This window comes from Setaria viridis, chromosome 4 (genome assembly GCF_005286985.2).
Source record: "Setaria viridis chromosome 4, Setaria_viridis_v4.0, whole genome shotgun sequence".
Taxonomy (NCBI): domain Eukaryota; kingdom Viridiplantae; phylum Streptophyta; class Magnoliopsida; order Poales; family Poaceae; genus Setaria; species Setaria viridis.
This window is the reverse complement of record NC_048266.2, coordinates 29,675,237-29,700,252: the sequence shown is the minus strand read 5'-3', so window position 1 is coordinate 29,700,252 and position 25,016 is coordinate 29,675,237. Positions and strand designations below refer to the sequence as shown.

Genomic DNA, 25,016 nt, shown 5'->3' with positions numbered 1-25,016 from the left:
TAAAGATCTATCGGACCTAGCATATGTAAAATAGATAGAGCATGCAAGGTCTAACCAGCTGATACGATCAAATAACTGGTGAACACTTAAACAAGATCAAGAAGACGACACAAACAAGCTAACAAAATCTAAGTCGTTTGGTAACTGTGAGCGCTTGATAAAACTAAGAGATCGATATGATGCAACTTAATAAAACCAAACAACTCGATAACTGTGAGCAACATCGAAAACAAATAGAATATTGGACAAAGCCTATAAAGTTCTATTTGCAATTTAAGCAACTCGATAACTAGCCTTACGCTAAGAGATCAAAATATTGGATGAGGCCTAGAAAGTTTTGATATAGATAACGTAATGACCGGGTGATGGTACTTACAAGCTCGCATGAGATCGAAGCCGATGCAGTCCTGCGCGTAAGAAGAAACTCGCTAGTTTCTACTCTATTCATACTCCTAGGGTTCGACGACGTGGTGCCGAAAGGTTGTATTGATTGATTGATGATTATTCGATACAAAGCTCATGGGCTTATATTTATACCCTCGAGCAAGCTAAAATTCTAATCGGTTACAACATGAACCGATACAACAAATTTAAACAACTACAAAAGAAAAATCTCCACACTTTCCCTTATTTGGTGGAGTCGACTTCACTTCGGATTGGATTCTCCGTAGTTTTCTCTCGGCTTCTAGAATCCAGTCACCTGTGGCTAGCCTTGGTCAATGTAGGGTCGTCAATCAGACTCTCTTGCAAGTTCATCGGCTATTAGAACCTTATCTTCATCGATTGACTCTGGTCAAAAATCAGTGTCAATAATCCCGAGTTATCATCATGGTCCCAATACTCTCAAAATGCCCATAACGACCATTAAATTTATCTTACACTCTCCTATACTCTCGTCGAGGTCCATATACTTTCAAAAGGCATTCATTTATTTAGAAAAGACTTTTGTGGATTGTTTCTATCTTTTAGCATTTCAAATCGAATTCTAATCCTACTCAAAACTGATAAAAAAAATTCATGAGGAAATCATTTTGAACACATGGGTGACCAATAGTCTGGATACAAGATTGATATTTTGAGTTATTATTTTTACATTTATTTAATAATTTATTTTATTTTAGAGATTAAAAAGAATATAAAACCATTTAACCTTTGCTCTAAATGTCTTTTGATAAAATCACAAAATAATTTGACTCCAAATTGTTTAGAGATTTTGATATTTCACACTCAATTCGTGATGATTTTTCCATAAAATTTGGATCAACTTTTAGTGGGATTCAAACTTGGTATGTGTTGATGCCAGATTTTGACACGTGTTTTGAATCGGCGTCAAGAAAGGAAAAGATTGGCCGACGCGGTAGGCTAAAAGCTACAGTTGGGAATCGGCCGATTGACGCTACAGTGTTTCGGCCGATTGGCGAACGGAGTTGATGAAGGTCGGCCGATTGGAAGTTGGAGTGGCTTGGCCAGTATGGGCCTAAAGTGGGCCAGAGAAGGAGATTAGTTAAAGAAAAAGGTTGGCCCGTGGAATACGATAACCAACTCCGATACGAGTTGTGTTTGTAAATATTTGTTATCATTTAAAATTAGAGATAGATCCTAGTCGGTTAGGAAATTAGTTGTAACAGGCTATAAATAGCCGTCTCTAGAGATTTGTAAAACATACATCAATCAATACAACAAATCTACTTATTCCTCGCACTTTACTTTCAAGTCGGCGACTTCGCCAGAAACCTTTTCTTTTCACGAGTTCGTACGGATTGGCAGGGCTGCATCGACACGATCTCCGGCCGATTTGTAAGTTCCGTTTATCGAGTAATATCTAAGCTTTAACTTCGGGTGCATCGCTGTCGTGTCGTTTAGATTTATTCACCAGTTATCGATATTTACTAGAATTATAGGTTTTATCTATTGTTCTAGTTTTATCACCAGTTATCGAGCTTGAGATTTGAACTGTCGGCTTCATCACTATTATTCTTATTTATCGCCATACAGCCGATTAGATCTTTTTCAAATGTTGTTTTTGTAGTATTGTTTAATTTACTCTAGTATTTCTTTGCAATCGCTACCTGATTATCGGCTGCTTTATAGTCGGTAATCTTTACAGTAAATCGGCCGATTCGTTGATACGCTTTTTCGAGACAGATCAGAATTTTAGCCGATCGAAACCCCTGCAATTTAATACCTTTCTTTCCTTGTCAATCAACATGTCAGATTGACTGGCACGCCGCACGAACCGCACCAGGGCAATAACCCAAACAGGAGTTAAGCAGATTCTCCTGGGTCGTGTGTCCAACGCTGAAGGTCATCGGCCGATTTTCAGCGCCAACACACTTTTGGCACGCCTGGTGGGACATAAACAACATCCAATATGTCAAAAGCTGCCAAAATCTCCGAAGACAACATCATCGAAGTTACGGAAGCAGATCTCAAGGACGACCAGAAGGAAGAGTTGGCAAGACACCTAGAAGACTACAAGAAGACATGCTTGCAATCCTTTAGTCGTACCAGAAGTGGGGAGACCATCAAGAAAGCTCCTCTTCAAACTCCCCTCCACATCACCATCGCTGAGGACTCGGGAAAGATGTCTGACATGATTCAACAGTCTGTTTACCAGGCTATGATCGACCAATCCTCGGTGATGACTAACATGGTATACAATGCCGTCATCAGTTCCTTGGTCAGCGAAGTAGCTCAGGGATATCAAGACCAGCATACGCCCCGCCCATCGTAGCTCCAGTCAGAGGCTTCTCTGCGTTACCAAGCACATCTCACTCGGCTCCTCAGTCGACACCAACACAACATGGAGGATACAACGCTTCAATGCCCCTAGGGTACAACGGCGCACCATGCTACCAATCGGAAGTGCCATCTCACTCAATGCCTTGGGGGGCACCAGCAACGGCAGCCGGACCAGATCAGTCAACTAGTTACAGACAGTCCCCGGTCCAAGCATCATTCCAGTCGGCCGGTCAGCCGACGGTCCCACAATATCAGCCGGCTTCGTCAGAAATCGGCAGGGGGCCAGACACTGTGGAAACACTCAGGGGTGCGACGCCAATGATACTATATGATGGAGCGGCAGACCCCTTGTGCCATCAGCTATCGGCTACTCAGCCGACTATGCAACCGCAGAATCTGCAGCACACTCTGATCCATCACCCAGCCATCGCACCGCGGTCCAGCAGCATGTGCTGATTCCTCAACCGGCCATACGTCACCAGCAGGAAGATTGGACCGTAAGAATAGCGGAAGTAATTCAAGATCAGTTCAGGTTGAAACCAAAGGTGCAAACCTACACGTACAAGACGCCATTCCCGCCTACCTATGACCTGTTGCCGTTTCCCCATCGGTACAAGGTTCCCGACTTCACCAAGTTTTCGGGGCTGGATGACACGTCAACCGTGGAGCACGTGAATAGATTCATTATTCAGTGCGGAGAAGCCACCATGCAAGATGCTCTGCGAGTACGATTGTTCTCGTCATCCCTATCCGGATCGGCCTTCTAGTGGTTCACTACGCTGCCGCCCAATTCCATCGTCACTTGGGCCGATCTGGACAAGCAGTTCCATAAGTACTTCTACGCGGGAGTCCACGAGATGAAACTCTCAGATTTGACTAGCCTCAGGCAGAGGAGCGACGAACCAGTGACCAGCTACGTACAGAGGTTCAGAGAGATCAAGAACAAGTGCTACACCCTAGTCCTGACTGACGCTCAGCTAGCTGATATCGCCTTCCAAGGTCTCCTGCCACACATCAAAGAGAAATACGCTTCCCAAGAGCTCGAAAGCTTAAGCCAGATTGTCCACCGATTGTCCGGTCCAAAAGTACGCCCTTTCGACCAATGGAGGAATTTTCAGAAGAAGGTGGCATACTTGGAGGGATCTAAATCAGAGGAAGAGGCGGAAATCGGCCTAGCTGAATGGGTAAAAGGAAAAAAGCCGATATCATGCCCGTTTGGAAAGAAAGAACCAGAAGTATTCAGTTTTGACACGTCAAAGGCCGACAAAATCTTCGATTTACTTCTCCAAGAAGTGCAGATCAAGCTTTCACCTTATCACACAATTCCATCGGCCGAGCAGCTCAAAAAGATGAAGTATTGCAAATGGCACAATGCCATGTCTCATGACACGAACGAGTGCAAGATCTTCCGACAGCAGATACAATCAGCCATTGAGCAAGGCAGACTCAAGTTCGAAGTCCCAACAAAGCCGGTAAAGCCAATGAAGATCCATCAGCATCCTTTCCCTACCAACATGGTCGATGCGGGAAGAAACGCACTCCAGACCAAGGTGCTGATGTCAGAATCAGCTAAGAGAAGCGGCGCCGTGGACCTCAGAAATCAGGCCACGGTTGAGGATATCAAAGGAAAAAGATGGATCGAAGACGAGGGCAAAGGATCAGAGAGATCGCGTAGACCTATCACCTCCCAATTCTTACTCAACAAGTATCAGCGGCAGTAGCAAAGTTCGAGACACTGCGAAGAGATGATGCGTCGACACGAAGATCACTGGAGCTACCCGTTCTTCATCCACTGCTGGGAAAACAACCTCAGGTTACCATCAGCCGATAATTGCCTCGAGTGCAGCGGTCAGTATCGGAAGGGTCGCCCATTCAGGAGGTCACGCTCCAGGGATCGAGGATCAGAACCGATCAGCAGAAACTGGCGCGAACAGGAAGATCGGCGCCTTTCAGTGCATGATCGGCTGGGGGGCAGAGTTGACCAGTATGATGGGCTGGGGGGCAGAGTTGACCAGCGCGAATGACTGGGGGGCAGGGCCAGCGCACGTGATCGGCTAGAGGAGATAGCCGATGCTAGGGCGTCGGATGAAAACCCCCTAGGGCGAGAACCAAACTGGGAGTGCGCAAAACCGCCGGTCAAACCGGTGAACCCCAGATGGTGCCCCGACGACTTGACCAAATCCCAGAAACGAAGGATCCAACATCTATGCCAATGGGAACAACAACAACAAGAACAGAGGCAGATGATGGATAAGAAGCACGATAGGTCTCGAGTCTGGTGCCCCAAAAGAAAAAACAATGAAGAAGACGACGATTAGGGGTCGGCAGCAGACGTTAGCATGGTGTTCATCTTGCCGATGGAGTTTATGGCTCCCGCCGATCGGGACGACGCAACAGGAATAGAGGAGCAAATGGCACAATTAGCTTTGGAGCCAATGACAGCCACTTTAGAGAAACCCGAGGATGAAAAATGACAACATCTCAAAGCCCTATTCCTTAAAAGACACATCAACGGGCGACCTGTCACTAGGCTACTGGTAGATAGAGGCGCTGCGGTCAATATCATGCCATATGCTATGTTCCAAAAATTGGGCAAAAGTGATGAAGATCTGACCAAAACAGACATGATGCTCAAGGATTTTGAAGGCAACGTGTCCCCCGCCCGCGGAGCACTCTGCGTCGACCTTACCATCGGCAGTAAGGCCCTACCCACTACTTTCTTTATCATTAATGGCAAAGGGTCTTACAACATGTTGCTCGGTCACGATTGGATACATGCGAATTGCTGCGTCCCGTCTACAATGCATCAGTGCCTCGTCCAATGGGTCGGCGACAACATCGAGATAGTTACCGTCGATTCCGCCTACAGTGTTGCCGCGGCCGATATGCAATGGTGGAGCTGTGAACACGTCAAGTGCATATCTGGCCGAACCTGGGACACCGATTTCCTAAGTGTGTCCAATTTTGGTCTACAGCCGATCCGAGCAGTCGGCTCTGAAGAATCCAACTAGATGGATCAATTCATCCGGGAAGACAGGAAGCTTGGGCACGGGTTTACGTCAGCCGATTCATTGGAGATGGTGGACTTAGGAGATGGTAGTGAGCCAAGGCCGACGTATATTAGTGCTAATCTAGACCCCGAGTATAAGCGTGAATTGACAAGTTTGTTAAAAGAATTTAAAGATTGTTTTGCTTGGGAATACCATGAAATGCCTGGTCTAGACCAGTCCATTGTCGAACACCGGTTACCTATAAAACCAGGGTATCGGCCGTATTAGCAACCAGCACGACGATGCAACCCTAAAATTCTACCTGATATAAAGGCTGAGATTACAAGATTGATTGAAGCAAGATTATTCACCAGTGTCGTTATGCTGAGTGGATTTCAAATATTGTACCCGTATACAAGAAAAATGGGAAGCTACGCATGTGCATTGACTTCAGGAATCTTAATCAGGCTACGCCGATGGATGGGTATCCAATGCCGACAGCCGATGTTTTGATAGACGATGCCGTAGGACATAAAGTCATCAGTTTCATGAACGGTAATGCTGGGTACAATCAAATATTAATGGCCGAAGAAGACATTTCAAAGACGACTTTCAGGTGTCCAGGCCACCTCGGTTTATTCGAGTGGGTGGTGATGACCTTCGGTTTAAAAACCGCCGGCGCTACATATCAACGGGCTATGAATTATATTTTCCACAAGCTTATTGGTGTCCTGGTGGAAATTTACATCGACGACGTCGTGGTCAAGTCAAAAGGACATCAAGAACATCTGGCCGATTTGCGAGAAGTGTTGGAGTGCACAAGGAAGCATGGATTGAAAATGAACCCGAACAAATATGCCTTCGATGTTTCGGCTGGACAATTTCTAGGATTCATGGTCTATGAGCGCGCGATAGAAATCAATCGAAAGATTATAGCTGCCATCAATAAAGTTGTAGCCCCGCAGAACAAAACTGAGCTGCAGTCCCTAATCGGCAAGGTTAACTTTATCAGAAGGTTCATATCCAACTTGTCCGGGCGTATTCAAGCCTTCACACCTTTGTTGAGATTGAAACCCAACCAGGAATTCGTGTGGGTAGAAGAATAGCAAAAAGCATTGGAAGACATCAAGAAATACCTGGTTTCACCACCGGTGTTGGTTCCGCCGCAGGCTGACAAGCCGTTCAGATTATACTTGTCCGCCGATGAACAGGCTATCGGATCGGCGCTGGTACAGGAGTTCGAGGGAAAGGAACGAGTAATTTATTACGTCAGCAAAAGGCTCCTGGACGCCGAAACTAGATATTCCCCAGTAGAACGCCTGTGCCTTTGTCTGTATTTCTCATGTACCAAACTCAGGCACTACTTGTTATCGGCAGAGTGCATAGTCGTATGCAAAGACGACGTGGTGAAGTACATGCTGTCATTGCCGATTTTGAAAGGAAGGATTGGGAAGTGGATTCTAGCTCTGTCAGAATTTGACCTGAGGTACGAAACGGCCAAAGTTATCAAAGGCCAAGTAATGGCCGATTTCGTGGCTCAGCATTGTGGACCGGAAATCGCTGTCGTTGAACCAGCTCCATGGGCTCCGTACTTCGACGGTTCTTCATGTGGGGCCGGATCAGGAATCAGCATCGTCCTCATATCGCCTCGGGGGGCAAGTTATGATTTCTCTCTGCCGATAGAGGCGTCCGCTACCAATAATCAGGCAGAGTGTCGGGCTGTCCTAAAGGGTATCCAATTATTGAGATAGGTCAAGGCCGATGCAGTGGAGATTTTCAGGGATTCCATGCTTATCGTCGATCAGTTGACGGGGAAATTTGAATGCAAAGATGATATCTTAAGGATTTACTACGAAGATTGCCTTCGGTTGTTAAAAGAATTCAAGTCTGCGGTTATTGAGCATATTCCCACAAATTACAATGAAGAAGCCAACAAGCTTGCTCAACATGCTTCCGGATATCGGACGATTTAAGGTGCCATGACTCTGGAGCTTGCGACTGATAATTGGCGAAAGGAGATCGCCGATTACATAAAAGATCCGTCCAAGAAAGTGGATCGGCGAGTACGTTTTTAGGCCACGAAATATGTGTTACTTGAGGATGATTTGTTTTACCGGACGATTGATGGGGTTCTGCTCAAGTGCCTTGGAACGGAAGAAGCAAAGGTTCTGATGGGAGAAATTCACGAATACATGTGCGGGGCTCATCAATCAGCTCATAAAATGAAATGGTTGATCAGGAACAATGGTTATTATTGGCCGACGGTACTCGAGGATTGCTTTAAATATTATAAAGGATGTCAAGATCGTCAGAAGTTTGGCAACGTGCAGCATGCACCAACCTCGGCTATGAACCCAATAATCAAGCCATGGCCGTTTAGGGGTTGGGGAATAGACCTCATCGGACAGATTTATACTCCATCAAGCAAGGGACACAAGTTCATATTAGTAGCCACTGACTACTTTACCAAATGGGTGGAGGCAGTTCCCTTGAAGACCGTGACATCAGCCGCCATGGTCGATTTCGTGAGAGACCACATTATTTATCGGTTCGGTATCCCTCAAACCATCACCACTAATCAAGGGACAATGTTCACTTCGGGAGAGTTTGAAGAGTTCACCGCCGACATGGGAATTAAATTGTTGAATTCTTCTCCGTATTATGCTCAAGCTAACGGTCAGGCCGAATCAACCAATAAGGGGATAATCAAGTTGATCAAGAGAAAAATAGAAGAGCAGCCCAAGAGGTGGCACACATCCTTGACTGAATCTTTATGGGCATACAGGATGGCCTATCATGGAGCTACTAAAATATCTCCTTATCAATTGGTGTACGGTCACGAGGCAGTATTTCCTTGGGAATAAATGATGGGGTCCAGACGCACATCGCTTCAAGATCAGTTGTCGGCCGATGACTATTCCTTCCTCATGAAGGGGGAGCTCGACGATTTGGCGGGTCAGCGATTAAGGGCCCTGATCAACATCGAAGAAAATAAAAAAAGGGTGGCCAGGTGGTACGACAAGAAGGTCAAGGTCAAGCAATTCTCCCAAGGAGATTTGGTATGGAAGTTGGTGCTGCCGATAGGATCTAAAGATCCCAAATTCGGTAAATGGTCACCTACTTGGGAAGGGTCGTATAGAATCGGCCGATGCGCTTCGGGAAATGCGTATATATTAGAAACTATCGAAGGAGAGTAATTCACAAGAGCCTTAAACGGAAGGTATCTGAAGAGATACTATCCCAGCATATGGGTGGATGCGTAGCCGACAATATGGCGTGTCGAGATGACGTGGCCGACTCCTATTGACTCGTGTTCATATAGCCGATGCAAAGAGAAATCGCCTTAAGGACGAAACCTTTTGACCAGTCTGGCCAATTTATTATTCAGTACAGCAATAGGATACATGGCCGACACAGTACAAGTCGCCCTTAGACCAAAAGTACCAACACATTCATTAATCAGGCTTCAGCTGAGCCTTATTCTTGTTGATTTCTCTCTCGACCCGGCCTAGTTCTATTAGGAGGCGGATGCTCTTTTCCTCCAAATCCTCCATGGCGGCTTCAACAGCAACTTGACGAGGAATTTGATGGCTTCTGTCGAGAGGTGGTTGGGATGTTCCTGCCAAGGCGTCCTGAAGTACGATCTAACGGGGTAGTTGATGGCTCTTCTCGGTTGGTGGCCGCCTGGAGCAGTTGGCTTCCATATGATCCAAGATCTTCTGAACATGAGCGGGGATATGATCCTTGAGTTCTTCGCGATGGGCCGCGATCAGATCTCTGTCCGCCTGCATCAGCGGTTCCTCAGACTGCATAATCTCAATGGCTCGTTCCAGGCCAGGGCTAAGGCGTCTTGGCTGAGAGGCAACAAACTATCACCTATCGTCAGATTGATGAACGTCGGGCGGAAGAACGAAGGGAGATCTCGTACCTGATTGACGGAGGAAGAGGAAGACATCTCGGTGCCTGGTTTAAGAGAATGGAAATAAGACAACTTGAGGAAGAGAGGCTGGGCGAGATGTGAATGCCCTTAGAAGCGATACGGGGTCTCATACTTATAGAAGGAAGAAGATGAAGGGTAACGGTTGGTTAAACGCGTCCCATCGGAGTAAATGATCATTAAATGAAAAGCTGCAATAGAGGACGGTTCAAGTTTGAATTCGCACGGCAACGGTAAAAGAACATTAAATGTTTATACAAAGGCATTCAGAGTTTTCTACAATTCACCCGAGGAGAGCATTAATTGCCCCAATCGCTCGCTACCGAATCTCATCGGCCGAATCCAAGACTCTTTGGTCATCATCGGCCGATCCAAGGAATTATGGCATGTGACGATGGAGTCTAATCGCTTCATGAGCCAGGTGTTGCCTCTCCTGCTTCAGATCGGCGATGACAGATGGGAGGTCTTGGAGTTTCTTCTCTTCGACGGCCATAGCCTTGGTCACCTGCTCCATTTCCTTTGGTGAGCTCTGCCCATCACCGTTTGAGGCGGTCAATGGTGCCGACGATGTCTGGGCGGGAATTTCGAGAACGCTGATTCGTTGGTGCACTTCTTGAGCTCGGTGTTTGTAGGAATCCTCCACTTCACGTGCTTTTGCTAATTTGGCACGATCGGCCATGTGTCGTAAAGCTTTGAACACCGGGATCCGTATTGACTCGATATATGCTGCGGGTGCTAGGGCTTCTTCTTCTTCTTCTGCAACTCGGCCTCTGATTTCACTGAAGAGTTGCCGAATCAGCGAGGCGTCTTCCACTAATCGGCCGACATCATCCTGGAGGAGGATCCGTATACTTTGGAGCTTGGCGCGGACTTCATCGGGAAGTTAACTCAGAGCGACCTAGCACGAGACGACCTCCTCGTCATCAGAGATTGTGACCGCAAAAGAGAAAAGGCTGTTGTTGGGGGTAGCCTGCTCCTGATAAAATAAAGAGACAGATTAGCTGACAGCAGTAGAAAATCGGCCGATTTGGGTGTTAAGTTTCTTACCTCTTTAAAACGGATTTCTTCTACTTGTGTTGGAAGGAGTGCTACCCCCATTTCGGGAATCGGCGCAGCTGGTTCGTCGGAAGAAGAAGATTCGACGATTATCCGCACCGTACTAGGGCCAGCCTCCTGGAAAGTTACAAAATATATATATTTTCATAAGTATGAAGCGATGGTCAAATCTGAGGATGGATAACAACTGCTCTACCTCTGCAAGTCGTCCGGCTGGTGGTCGTTGGAAGGGCACAATCGACACACCCAAAGCAGCCTGCATCAGAAATCGGTTAGGTGTTGATTAAGGATTAAGAGATTTGAGCGAAACAAATTTTCTCTACCTCAGTGGGAGGGCTTGCTGGCGTCTCGATCTCTGCTTGGAATGTGGCCGATTGCTGCGAAGATTGCTCTCGGATAGTTTGCGCAGCCTAATAGAAAGAAGAAATTAATACTGACAGTATACTTGGAAAAATGCGAAGTGTATAAAGTTACCTGAACGGCCTCCAACAACAATGATGCAGCTGCTGCTCCAGCTTCTGTAGCGACCTGGGGGTCAACTTCTTCGATAGTCGGCAGAGTTAGTGCAGCTAAAGATTCACCCGATGCCACCGCCGATTGATCGGCCGATTCTATAAGGGCGCGCACTCGGCGGCTCATTTTCTTTGAAGAAGTTATCTTCAGCTTCTGTTTCAATCGGCCGGTGGCGATGTCTTCGATGAACGGGGCCTGAAAGCCGATAAGTGGAAATGATGTATACGGATGGCGATTTTCTATCAGCCTGCCGCTTCGGCTGCGCGTTGGAGGAAGTTGACTTCCAGACTGTAAAGGAAAATAAAGGTTATCGGTGATCTTGTAGCATAAAAGAAATGATATTGAAATCGGCTAAGAAGAGGTCATTGCAATATGTTGCGGGGGATACACAGAAGAGATGCTGCTTCCATTCTCCCCACCACAGTTTGAATTGCTGAACAGCAAAAGGAGCCACCACCCAGTTGTTTAAGTCAATGGTACTGGAGTCTAGCACCAAACTGCATAGCCGATTATAATCAAGACCTTTGGTGAGCTCGTCCCGAAACTTTGCGTGGCTGGCGAAGTAAATCTGAATCGGCAACTAACCGAGGCCAAACTGTCGTGCTGCAACTGATAGATTATAAAACTCATAAGTTGGAGAATCTTTCCCGGAAAAGAAGTTCGCCGGTAAGATCCCTGGCTTGATCAAGACCTATGTGAGCTCATTGTCAAAAGAATTGGTCGTCGAGTCGAAGCAGAAGGGATGCTCAAAAAGTGGCTCAGCTCTTTGGTATGGGTACCAACTCGTGGTTTCTTCACTAAAGTCGTCGTAGAAGCATCTGAAATACTCAGCTGTCTTGGTAGGAGTAAACTGGCTGCCAGGAAAAGCTGATGCCGCCTCACTGAAAGAAGTGCACCGTCGTCGAACTGTTGGGTTTTCCTCTGACTCAATATTGGGAAATGTTTTGGTCTCTATTTGCTGCCGACAAACCTTACTCATGTATAAGTTGAGCCAGAGAGTAATGAACCACCAGGGGCCGCCGGGATTACCAATCGGCTCCCCGGTTGATAGTTTGACGGCGATCTGATGCATCATGTGGTAAGCCGATCCTAGCAGGTGTTTTCCCAGAGGGATAGTGGATCCTCTTGCCAGGGCTTCGACCAAAGCTTGTGTATTAGAGGAAGGGTCGACTGCTTTGCCACAAAAGAATTGCTTCTCTAACCACATTGTTAAGAAGGTTGTATATTCCCTGTCTCCAATCGGCCCAGTCTTCATGTTTTTATTAATATATCCTTTCCACTCGCCGATTCCTTTCGTCTCCAGCCGATGGGTCGGCTTGATCAGAAAATCAAAAGGTGTATCGGGGGAGGAGATGTCGAGGCCGATCAGCATCAGAACGTCTGCCAGAGTTGGGGTCATGGGTCCGTGTCCAAAAAGAAATGCATTAAGCTCGTCGGACCAAAAATAACAAGCCGCCATCACCAGAGGTTCATTCTTCTCCATCTAGGACAAGGACATATTTATGCATTGGTCGATTTTCAGTTCGTTCCAAAGAACTCTTTTGGAGTTGGACATTCTTTGATACCATTCTTTCCAGCCGATAGTTTCGTTCGGCCAAGATCTAAATGCTCATGTCCACTGGTTCAAATCCATGGGCGACTGCTTAAAGGGAATCCTATGGGTTTCTAGATTGATCAGATCAGTGGGGTCTGGATTTCCCATAGGGCCTAGGCCGATGAGGCCGGGTGCATCAGAAATGCAGATGGTGATTTGTCGTCTGACCGCCTAAGGAAGATAAAAAGGGAAAACTAAGAATAGATCTAAAAGATGCATGAGCAGTAAAAAGTAAGGGGTAAGGCTTCGAGTATTTACGTCTGGAATGAAGCTCATGGTCGACGATGGAGCCGCCATTGAAGAAAATGAAGCAGGATGAAGATGAGAGAAAGATCGCCGGAGAGATGCGACCAGGAGGCAAAGGGGCGCTGGGATGAGATGGAAGATGATTCGTCGGGGAAAGGAGAGTTACTGAGCTTGTGGAGAAGAAGCGGCGAAGAATGCTAGTATTTAAAGACGGTTCAAGAGAAGGGGTAAAGGTGGGATTTTTACCGCGCCGTCTACACGAATTTCGGAGGAGCGGTTATCTCAGGCGCCCAGTTCAAAAAGATGGCAATCATCAGGTTGAAGACTGCAAAAACCAAAAGGAGTTTTTGCCGCGCTTGTCTCGGAGAGAATTAAAAAGAATTTCGAAGTAAAAGATATGTTTTACTCCGAAACTGGGGGGCATGTGTTGACGCCGGATTTTGACACGTGTTTTGAATCGGCCTCAAGGGAGGAAAAGATTGGCCGACGTGGTAGGCTAAAAGCTACAGTTGGGAATCGGCCGATTGACGCTACAGTGTTTCGGCCGATTGGTGAACGGAGTTGATGAAGGTCGGCCGATTGGAAGTTGGAGTGGCTTAGCCAGTATGGGACTAAAGTGGGCCGGAGTAGAAGATTAGTTAAAGAAAAAGGTTGGCCCGTGGAATACGATAACCAACTCTGATACGAGTTGTGTTTGTAAATATTTGTTATCAATTAAAATTAGAGATAGATCCTAGGTGGTTAGGAAATTAGTTGTAACAGGCTATAAATAGCCGTCTCTAGAGATTTGTAAAACATACATCAATCAATACAACAAATCTACTTATTCCTCGCACTTTACTATCAAGTCGGCGACGTCGCCAAAAATCTTTTCTTTTCACGAGTTCGTACGGATTGGCAGGACTGCATCGACACGATCTCTGGCCGATTTGTAAATTCCGTTTATCGAGTAATATCTAAGTTTTAACTTCGGGCGCATTGCTGTCGTTTCATTTAGATTTCTTCACCAGTTATCGATATTTACTAGAATTATAGGTTTTATCTATTGTTCTAGTTTTATTACCGGTTATCCAGCTTGAGATTTGAACTGTCGGCTTCATCACTATTATTCTTATTTATCGCCATACAGCCGATTAGATCTGTTTCAAGTGTTGTTTTTGTAGCATTGTTTAATTTACTCTAGTTATTTCTTTGTAATCGCTACATGATTATCTGCTGCTTTATAGCTGGTCATCTTTACAATAAATCAGCCGATTCGCTGATACGCTTTTTCGAGACAGATCAGAATTTTAGCCGATCGAAACCCCTGCAATTTAATACCTTTCTTTCCTTGTCAATCAACATGTCAGATTGACGGGCACGCCACGCGAACCGCACCAGGGCAATAACCCGAATAGGAGTTAAGCAGATTCTCCCGGGTCGTGTGTCCGACGCTGAGGGTCATCGGCCGATTTTCAGCGCCAACAGTATGAAATCCTAAAAATCATAAAAGTTTTTTTCTAATTAAATGAATACATTTTCAAAGCATATGGACTTGAATGAGAGTGAAGGACAAGTTCAAGTACCGTTATAAGAGCGTTGGGCAAGTTCAATGACCGTTATGTGCATTTTGAGAGTATTATCGGGATGAAAACTCGCGACAAGTTTAAGGACTGTTATAAGAGTTTAGGATAAGTTTAAGGATTCTTATGTGTATTTTGAGAGTACCAGACTGGCATGAGAACTGGAGATATAGCTAGTTATGAGTTATGACCATTGTACCTCTTGTTGACAGCCTACTACTGCAACTAGGGCTAGCAGAAAAGCTCGAGGCTCGTGAGCCGACTCAGCTCGTTGATACGTTCGGCTCAGCTCGGCTCGACCTCTTAAACGAACCGAGCCAAACCTTGATTTCAGCTCGTTTTCTTAACGTGCCACTTGTGCGCTGTCCAGGAGGTGTTCTATTGACTTATTAGGCTCGATAATTAACAATACCAATCTTTTATTTTATTAATACAATGGTATTATTATTATTTGGCTAAAATAAACTTGTCATTCAAATTTTAAGTCAAATATGGTACTAATAAGGACTATTTGAGTCTCCAAACATCCATGTCATTCTAATTTATTGACTTGCATTAATTATTTCCGTGAGCTATACTTTTATATATTATAAACATGATTAAATTATAATATATTAGTTAATATCTCATTTTGATGTTGAATAATACTTAGCCAGTGAGCTAAACAAGCCTGCTCGAGCTGTATTAACGAACCAAGCTTTAGGCCATGTTTGGGAGAAAGGGGCTAAACTTTAGCCCCCTCAAATGGAGTGCTAAACTTTAGTCTTTTGGGGTGTTTGGGTGAGGGGCTAAACTTTAGCATATGTGTTGACAAAAGACTCATTTACCCCTGCTTTCTCTCATCTCCTTTACCCCTCCTCTACTTCTTCCTTCTCAACTTCTTCGTGCTCCTCATCCCCAACTCCTATGCCGCTCCTGCTGGCGAAGTGTAGCTCCCTGGCGCTCGATGTACTCGCTGTGGCCGCGCCGCCGCCGAGCTTCGCTTCCTCGCGTCACGCTCCAAGACTGAGGATGGGGAGCGAGGATCTGGCCGGCCGCCCCGGATCCGCAGTCGCGCGGCGACGGCATTGAAGCAGGTGACGCAGTCGCGACCCGCAACATACGGGCGGCACTGCGCCATGGCGAACGTCGGGGTGGCGGCACGGCGCCATGGCGAACGCCGAGGTGGCGGCGCGCGACGGAGAGGTGAAGCCAGAAATCGTAGAGCTCCTCGTTGCGGAGGTGAAGCGAGCGGCGCCGGAGGAGGAGGAGCCGAGGCCCGTCCGGTGCGGCGGCGGGCATGGCGGCGGGGCCAATGGAGGCCGGGGGGGGGGCGGGCGGAGGCGGCGGGGCTAGCGGAGCGAGGATCCAGCCGGCCGCCCCGGATACGGTCGGCTGCCACCGTCCTACTACTCCTCCTCGTCTCCCTCGCCGACGGGAAGCACGGGTCTGGTGGCGCCGAGAGAGAGGGGGGTGCGGAGGCGGCGGTGGCGTGGCCGGCGAGGCGGAGGCGAAGTGCGGCGGGGTCGGCGAGGCGTGGCCGAGCGGAGACGGCGGGGCCAGCAAGGTGAGGCCGGTGGGGCCGGCGAGGTGAGGCCGGTGGCGAGGCGAGGCGGAGGAGGCGGGGCCGGGCGGAGTGTGCGGGGAGAGAGAGAGTGCAGGGAGGGGGCACCGGTGGAAAGAAGGCAACCGGGACCACTTTTAGCCACTTTAGTCCATTTAGCACCCCTTGAGGGGCTAATGGATTATGGGGGGCTAAAGTTTAGGACACCTGCGTTTAGCCCTCCTGTGTAGGAGCAAGGGGCTAAAATTTAGCTAAAATGGCGGGTAAAGCCCCCCTTCCAAACACCCTCTTATTAAGGAACCGAGGCAAGCTAGATTTTCAGCTCGTTATCATTAACGAGCCAAGCTAGCGCGTTATCAAATGAGTCGAGCTCCCTTGCCAGCCACCCGTAACTACAGCTGCACAACCACCTCAATCTACCTGTACCTATACCTGAGCCTCCGGCCTCAAATATAACTATATTTTTTTTGAAATTTTAGGTAAATTAATGAGCGACCAAGAGTTCTAAACTGTAGTAAGCAGATTTTGCTATAAGAAATCTTATCAGCTTACTTACGCTTAATTTACAGTATTAGCATGATCTTGATTGTATACGTATAGAACTAAAACTATTTAAGTATTTACATTTATGGACAAAATTGAGAAGTCTTTATATTTATGTGCGGTCATTTATATACGGTGTTTGAAAGCCCATCCGTGGACCGTGGTACTCCCTCCGTTCCAAATTGTAAGTCATTCCAACTTTCTTGGAAAGTCAAAACATATCAAGTTTGACCAAATTTATACAATAAATTGCTAACATTTATGATACCAAATAAGTACTATTAGATTCTTCATTAAATATATTTTCATAGTACATCTATTCGGTACCATAAATCTTTATAATTCTCTCTATAATTTTGATCAAACGTAAAGTAGTTTGACTCTCCAATAAAATTGGAATGATCTACAATTTGGAACGGAAGGACTGCTGGAGTGTACAGTAGAGTCTGTAGAGTACACTAGTTCGTCTATCGGTCTTCTAGAAGATGCCGCTCCAGCAGGAAAGGTATGCCTCGGCGCCTCGCTCGTCTCGCCGGCCACGCCGCTGCCGCGTCCCTTCCACCTCCACACCGCGTCCGCGTGGCCCGCCCCGCCCCGCGGCGCCAACAGGTACGCAGCACAACACCACCACCACCCTTCCCCGCGTTAAATCGAAGCGTTTAGTTATCTTAATCAAATCAGCTGCGCAACGACCCCCGCTAATTCCCCGTCGAAATATCCGGTTAACCCCCTCCGGGAAAAGATCTCGCTCCCCTCACCGCCCCCGGGAAAAGATCTCGCTCCCCCTACCGCCCCCGGGAAGGAAATAGACCGACGGATAGGTAGCCCGCAGAACGCACGCGCTCCCCCCTCCCTTTCTCTCTCCTCCCCCTACCTATTCGCCGCCCCTCTCTCCTCCATCTCCCCGCCCACCGCCGCCCGCACCTAGGGTTCCGCCGCCCCGGCGGTCCGCCCCCGCCGCGCCACCTCCCTCCCCCTCCCTCCCACCCGCCGCGGGTGGCGGATCGCCGGATCCGCCCCGATCTGGATTGGATGGTCCTCCCCGGCCGCGCCGCTCCGATCTGATCCGGGGGCGCGCGCCATCCGCGGAGCTCCCGCGGGGGTTTCAGATTCGGGCGGCGAGGGGGAGGTTTCGGGGATCCGTGCGCCAGGCGGTTACCTCCGCGCAATCCTACTCGGAGTCGCCGCGCTCGCGTCGCGCAAGATATAAGGGGGTCGGGGCGCTCCGGATTGAGCCCCCTCCCCCGGGAAGAGACCGTGCCGCGCTGGATCTCCGCGGAAAGCTCGTTATTTTGGTGGCGGCGCGGCCGTGAGTTGCCGGGATTTTTCGGGTTTCCCAGGCGGCCGATCGTCGCCAGTTACTTTTTGCGGCGTGAAGGGGCCTGAGGAGGGTTTTGTGTTCTCGTGCGGTTGGTTCCATGGCGGGCGGCTCCGATGCCCCGAAGCAGTACGGAATAACCAAGCCGTTATCGCTGCTTGGGCCGGTGGAGGCGGATCTCCAGAGGACGGCGGAGTTAGAGAAGGTTCGTAATTGCTTCAGTTTCATGTCAGCAGTACGGTCTGGATTCTTTATCTGTGGGCTTCACATTCTCCCGTTCCTTATTGAGATTACATTATTTCTGCCGTCAATTCTGATTGCAGTTCTTGGTTGAGGCGGGCCTATATGAGAGCCCCGAGGAGTCTGCTAAGCGGGAGGAGGTGCTGGGGAAGCTTGACCAGGTATTTTTTTTCCTGGTTGCTTGTGACCTAAGTATCAGTAAAAAGGGAACACAGTTTTTATAGGAATCCATGAATGCTGTGTTCTTTGTGCAAAATCTAAATAAATCCATGTTTTTCACTTGCTTCTATGTGGCATTATCTTTGCTAGCTTATTCATTCCTAAGCAGTAAGCACACTCTTTCGGCATTTGCAGATTGTTAAAGACTGGGTGAAGCAATTGACTAGTCAGAGAGGATATACTGATCAAATGGTTGAAGAGGCAAATGCTGTTCTTTTCACCTTTGGCTCATACCGTCTAGGGGTAATTTCTACTGCCTCCTATCATAATTCAATAATAGTGTAATCTTGACGGTTACAATTCAGGTTATCTTTACAATGATGATTATAGTTTTGATACTCCTTTAAGCTGTTGCCTAAGCCCAATTAAAACAGGGCATTGTAATGTTATTGCACTTGAGAACTAGTTGCAAGTAGTAACTGATGTGGAAAGAGTCTAAACAAAGGGAACTGAAGATTCAGATAAACAGGACAGTATGTTTATTAAATGCACTAGCCAGTGAGAGTTATCAAAACACATTATAAGAACACAATTTATAATGAGTTAAAAACCACAATTTGTCTTTTTTTTTAAGTAGATTTGCTGACCATGATGACTTTTAGAATGAAGTCACACAGATGAGCTTTTTTAAACACACTGTTGCATGGGTCTAGAAGTCTCCAATCGCTACCTTGTGATATTACATGTTCATCTTTCTAGACCTTGTTAAACTAACACGAATTTCAAATAAATCATAGTCTATGGCAATGTTGCAATCTGCAATTTGCAGCCAATGTACATCATGAGAACAGTCCCTCGTCTGGAAATTATCTTATTTGGCTGCCCAAATCTATTGCCCTTGTGCCATCTCTACCAAGCATCTGCTGTTAAAACTATAGGGTTCCATTTAACAAAGATTGAAGCAAGGGCTGAGTACGATATCAGTAGTAAATGAGTGTAGAAATAAATGAATATTTATATTTTATTTACTACGTATAGTTGAGTTTTACAGCCAACTTTTGCAATACGCAAGTTGGTGGTCAATAGACACAAGATGCACTTTGCTTTGGTGGGTTTGGAGATTGTAGTGGTTAGCAACAAGGGTCTTGAAGTATGCGTGCTGTAGGGAAATATAGTCTGAGTTCGTCTAAGTTCATTCTCACCTGGTGGCTGCTAGGCTGGCTTTTGCCACCTTAATGGCCATGTTTCATTCTGTAATGTTGCTGTCAAGTGGCTTCTAGGTCTAAGATGGGCCTTTTGGAGGCAGGCATGCCACTGGGAGGGATAGCATAACAAGATGTAACAGACTATTAACTGCTGGTTGCTTGTAGTGGCTTGTAGATACCATACCAGCCAGTAGGTGATTTAAAGAAGTTCTGATGTTAACTTGCTGCTAACAGTCATGAAGAATCACACAAATGTTATTTTTGGGTATGTGTAAAGAAATAGACACAACTAACCAAAACTGAACAAGAAACACAGGATCAACGAACTGGTAAGTCCTATTTACTGGTGACATGCTTAGCTCTGATTAAAATTGGGTACGTTTTTCTATATTGATATTTGGATCTTCGTGATGGATAACAATGCTGTCTATGTACAAAATAATTTTCTATAGATGCGGAGCAGAGCATCTTTTTGTCTCGTTTAACTTTGTTAAAATTCTTTGTACTTGATTTTTTCTCGTATAGTAATTTTTTGGCACGATTTTGTGTTTCTTTGTAGGTTCATGGACCTGGGGCCGATATTGATACTCTTTGTGTAGGACCTTCATATGTGAATCGTGAGGTGATGTTTTCTTTCTGTTGCATATTGTTATGTTTTATTTATGTATTAGACACAGCTTCATAACCTTAGTGATGTCTAACGTAGGATTTGTCTGCAGGAAGATTTTTTCATCATACTGCATGAGATATTAGCACAAACAGAGGATGTGACCGAGCTGCAACCTGTACCGGATGCACATGTCCCTGTTATGAAATTTAAGTTCCATGGAATATCAATTGACCTTCTTTATGCTAGTGTCTCCCTCTTAGTAGTACCAGCTGTAAGTTTCTTACGACATGTTTTCCACATTTGATCAATTATTTATCTGTTCAACTTGGATTTGCCTTATTTCATGAGGTACCATAAAGGTATTTTCATTCAAGCTATTCATTTAGTAACAGCATAGAACACTGCTATGATTTTAACACAACAGTATTTTGGAATCTAGAGGTGTCCTGCCTGCTGTTGGATATGTGTTTTTTGTTGTGTTTGTTGCCCAGAAACCAGTCTTCTTTGCTTTGTTTCTTTATTTTTTTATTTAGATATTTCTGAACTTTGTTTTTGGAATGCTAATATATATCACTTCTTCCCCAATGAAGACTAAAAAGATTAGAAATGATTAGTTTACAGGCATCACTGCAGAACTTCCTCTGCTCTTTATTCCACCAAATTGTTAGCTTATTTTGCTTCGTGGCCTTAAATTATGAACAAAGGATTGCTGTTTTGTCCTTCTGTCTCATGCTATGCCATTTTATTCCAAGAGATGCATATTTGGCTAACATGCTACTGCAGGACTTGGATATCTCTCAAGGATCAGTACTTTATGATATTGATGAAGCAACTGTCCGTAGCCTTAATGGGTGCAGAGTAGCGGACCAAATTCTTAGACTTGTTCCAAATATTGAGGTTGACTCAAGGAATCAGCTATGCTCGTTTTGTCTTCTCAAGTGTTTCTTTGTTTTGGCTACAATTTCAGAATGTTCTGATTCAATGCATCTTGCAGAATTTCTGCACGGCATTAAGATGTTTAAAATACTGGGCAAAAAGAAGAGGTGTTTACTCAAATGTAAGTCTTCCATCATACAGTATCTGTGGGTAACTTTCTCTTCAACTTCATATGATGTCCATTCATTTGTTCTGCCAGGTTACTGGTTTTCTTGGTGGTGTCAACTGGGCTTTGCTGGTTGCACGTGTCTGCCAGCTCTATCCTAATGCTGTGCCAAGTATGTTGGTCTCGCGATTCTTTAGGGTTTTTACCCAGTGGCGGTGGCCAAATCCAGTTATGCTTTGTTCCATTGAGGAGGATGAACTTGGTTTCCCCGTTTGGGATCCACGCAAAAATCCTCGAGATAAATGTCATCATATGCCCATTATAACCCCTGCATACCCGTGCATGAACTCTAGCTATAATGTTTCGACAAGCACGCTGAGGGTTATGATGGAGCAATTTCAGTTTGGTAATAAAATTTGCCAGGTAATCTTCTGTCACCAGTGAAGTTACTATTTTCATAAATATTTACCTAACCATTTTTTTATGCGCTCTAACAGGAAATTGAAATGAATAAGGCAAGCTGGTCAGCTCTTTTTGAGCCTTTTCAATTTTTCGAAGCATACAAGAATTATCTACAGGTTGACATCATTGCTGAAGATGATGAAGACCTTAGACTTTGGAAGGGATGGGTGGAATCTCGACTGCGGCAACTAACTCTAAAGGTAATGTGCTCAGTCTTTTTACTCCCTCCGTTTTTATTTACATGTCACTTTAGCTGTGTCATATGTCAAAGTTATCCAACTTTGACTAAGTTTATTGAAAAATCTAAATAAATCTACAATACCTAATTTGTTTCATTGAATCCACCGTATAATATATTTTGATAGCACATATGTTTGGTATTGTAGATGGTGTTATATTTTTCTATAAACTTCATCAAAGTTGAAAAAGTTTGACTTAGGACAAAGCAAATATGACATGTAAATAAAAACAGAGGGAGTAATAATTCAAGCTAAATCAACTTGCTAGCTTTTGAGCCACTTGTATTATGGGATCGGAAGTTGTGGGGAAGATATTGGTTTGGGGTGTCAAGGTCACATAGTTTGATTGTTGGAGTCTGTTGCTGTTTTGATTGCTGGATTCAGCCAGCACCTCTAGCAAGATAATTTTCATTAAGGCCGTACCTGTGTTACTATCAATCTATCTTTTGTTGTTTCCTTCATGATTTTGTCTAATATCAATGTTGACGCTCTTAATCATATCCTGACTTAATATGTTGTCGGTTGTGAACAGATTGAACGTGATACATATGGAATGCTGCAGTGTCATCCTTACCCACATGAGTATGCAGACCCTTCTAGACAGTCTGCCCATTGTGCTTTCTTCATGGGCTTATCAAGGAAAGAAGGTGTGAAAATACAGGAAGGTCAACAGTTTGATATTCGTGGAACGGTAGAGGAGTTTAGGCATGAAATTAACTCTTATATGTTCTGGAAGCCTGGGATGGAGTTAGCTGTTTCTCATGTTCGGAGGAAGCAGATCCCAGCTTATGTATTTCCAGAGGGTTATAAGAGACCTCGCCCTTCGAGACATGTCAACCATCAGCAGCAGTCTAATAAAAATGATTCTGAAGATGGCACAGCGACGAGATCTCCGGACAGTCAGCTGAAGAGAAAGCATGATTCTGCTGGAACTGATGATGCTGAACCTGTCAGGTCTGCCAAGAGGTCATCAGTCAGCCCAGTTCATCCTAAAACTTTTCCAGAATCTGGGAATGCTGGTGTTGAGACAACATGTAACAACCAAATTAGAAGGGCTTCAAGCGATGCGAGTGGTGGTAGCCAGGCATCACCACAGGCATCTGAGAGAAGCCCAGAACCTGTTGCGTCTGGCCCCAGGTGTGCGTCAATGGGGGCAGTGTGTTCTGGTGATGCAACTAGTAAGCATGGTATTCCTCTTGTCGAGAGCTGCGCCACTCCAACTGTAGCAGTATGCACAACTTTAAAGCGGGTAGCTGAGAAAGTTGTGTCAGAGCTAGTTGGAAGTGAAAGGTTGGGAAGCACCAATAGTGCTGAGTTACTGGAGAGTATGGAAAAAGATGTTCTTGCTGAAAATGTGCATTTTGGTGGGAATGGAGTCGCACAAGGTGGCCTTCCTGAAGAGTTAGAGGTGATGATGCTTGTGCACCTGCTTCCTTTTTTTTTGTTGCCTAGATATGATCTGAACATTCTTGTTTATTTCTTATGCATAAAGCCAAACCATAGGATTGAAGTCGGTTTTTAAGCTGATGCAGGTATGAACTCTGGATGCATCGTGGAAGTCATCAATGAGGCATGGTCTTGAACTCAACTCATGTGTATTCAGTATCTACATTGCTCTGTTTTCTTTATACTCGGCTGTTTGGTATTTGTTTGTTACTTTATGGCAGGGCTAGTGTGGCATCAACTGCATGAGTTTGGAAAAAAATGGTGTAGAGATGGACAAGTTCTACCCCCACTGGAGGGAATGGTAAGTTGCTCAACTCACAAGTTTCCTTCTGGACACAGATCTGCAAGCCATGGGGGTTTGAAGCGGAGGCGTGGATGTTCATGTCGAGCAACGACATGGCAAAAAAAACAAAAACAAAAAACAAAAAACAAACAAACCATCTCCTTGGTGGAAGGGCACAAGATGCTTGCTGGTACCCTGGATCTGCATGGACCTTCAGTTTTTACTTTTTGAGCAGCTGGCTCTTGTGTATGAACTGAGCTGTAGCGGTCTTCTCTGAGTTGATTTGTTTGATTCTCGGAGATACCTTGCCCCTCCCGTGCTTTAGGCCTAGAATAGAACTAGTTGTGATGCTGTGCTCCTTAAGAAGCAGCCCCCTTTGTACCTTTCCTCCCCCTTATAATATAAGATTTTACTGATTTTATGTGTTGATGGTGCCGTCCTAGTTCTTGCGATGATTCTGATGAGTTATGTGTGTTTGTGCGGTGTGTTTGACGATGAAGTCACTTATGAGTATATGATGTTCTGATGAGCAAGTGTCCGCAGCCCACAGTGAAAGAGGGTATCTGCTTCTGTGCCGTCATGTGCTTGGTCACAGGTCCAGTTTGCACTTTATTTGGTTGAGATTGCAATCTGTCTTCCAAATACTGTTATATACGTGGATACCACTTGGTTTTCCTACATTGAGTGATTTTCTGTTTATCTTGTTTACGATTGTAAGCCTTTGCTCTCTGATCCATTGGTTTTTGTATATGGCCTGTAGAGGTCAAGCACAAAAGTATCAAGCCTTCTAAATGACAATCATAAGGTAAACAATCTGGCGATGGCACATTAATTTCACCAAAAAAAATCGACTTGGTCGCTAACTGTTTTGTTTAGTTGCTCATTTCCAAGAAGAATGCTATTCTATGGGACAAAAGAGTAGTATTTCGGAACAGGTCTGAAAGAATGCAAATTCTATGGGCCTGGGGGAGTACTTCGGAACAGTCAGCTCCGTTGGCGGATTCTGCATGCTGTACAAGGATCAATAGAAACTGTGAATAATAGTAATTGGAAAACTGAGTTACATTTGCTTTTATGTTAGGATTGATTTCATGGAGAATCAGATTTAGAAGGTTCCAACTTCCTGAGAAAAAAGGATTCAAGAAACACTGGTGACAACCCTTTCCAGCTTAGGAAATTAGTTACTCATATCTAACAATGGAGCTCTCTAGATCTCTTGGTGGCCTGAGATTAGGGGGTATTTGGTTCCTTTACTTATTTTTAGTCCCAGTCATATTGAATATTTA

General features: G+C 45.5%; 1 protein-coding gene across 3 annotated transcripts; it reads left to right on the top strand.

The window, feature by feature from the left end:
• Positions 1 to 17,543: 17,543 nt before the first annotated feature.
• LOC117851750 (nuclear poly(A) polymerase 4) lies at positions 17,544 to 24,151 on the top strand. 3 transcript variants are annotated; one of them, XM_034733644.2, is made up of 12 exons: positions 17,546 to 18,249; positions 18,368 to 18,445; positions 18,639 to 18,746; positions 20,208 to 20,270; positions 20,368 to 20,529; positions 21,042 to 21,155; positions 21,253 to 21,315; positions 21,394 to 21,723; positions 21,798 to 21,962; positions 22,534 to 23,409; positions 23,534 to 23,571; positions 23,669 to 23,844. In XM_034733644.2, exons 1-11 carry the CDS (start codon positions 18,145 to 18,147, stop codon positions 23,537 to 23,539), a joined length of 2,070 nt encoding a protein of 689 aa, XP_034589535.1. In that variant the 5' UTR covers positions 17,546 to 18,144; the 3' UTR covers positions 23,540 to 23,571; positions 23,669 to 23,844. The 3 variants fall into 3 exon arrangements, with proteins under 3 accessions (XP_034589531.1, XP_034589535.1, XP_034589534.1); XM_034733640.2 differs by having other exon boundaries at positions 17,544 to 18,249; positions 23,494 to 24,151; XM_034733643.2 differs by having other exon boundaries at positions 23,534 to 24,151.
• Positions 24,152 to 25,016: the final 865 nt, after the last annotated feature.

What these genes read in the sequence shown, in the direction of transcription:
- LOC117851750 (XM_034733640.2), top strand. Translation starts at nt 18,145, where the DNA reads ATGGCGGGCGGCTCCGATGCCCCGAAGCAGTACGGAATAACCAAGCCG. An exon ending in CTTCATATGTGAATCGTGAG is followed by an intron (nt 20,271 to 20,367) that starts GTGATGTTTTCT and finishes ATTTGTCTGCAG; the next exon opens with GAAGATTTTTTCATCATACT. An exon ending in GACTTGTTCCAAATATTGAG is followed by an intron (nt 21,156 to 21,252) that starts GTTGACTCAAGG and finishes TGCATCTTGCAG; the next exon opens with AATTTCTGCACGGCATTAAG.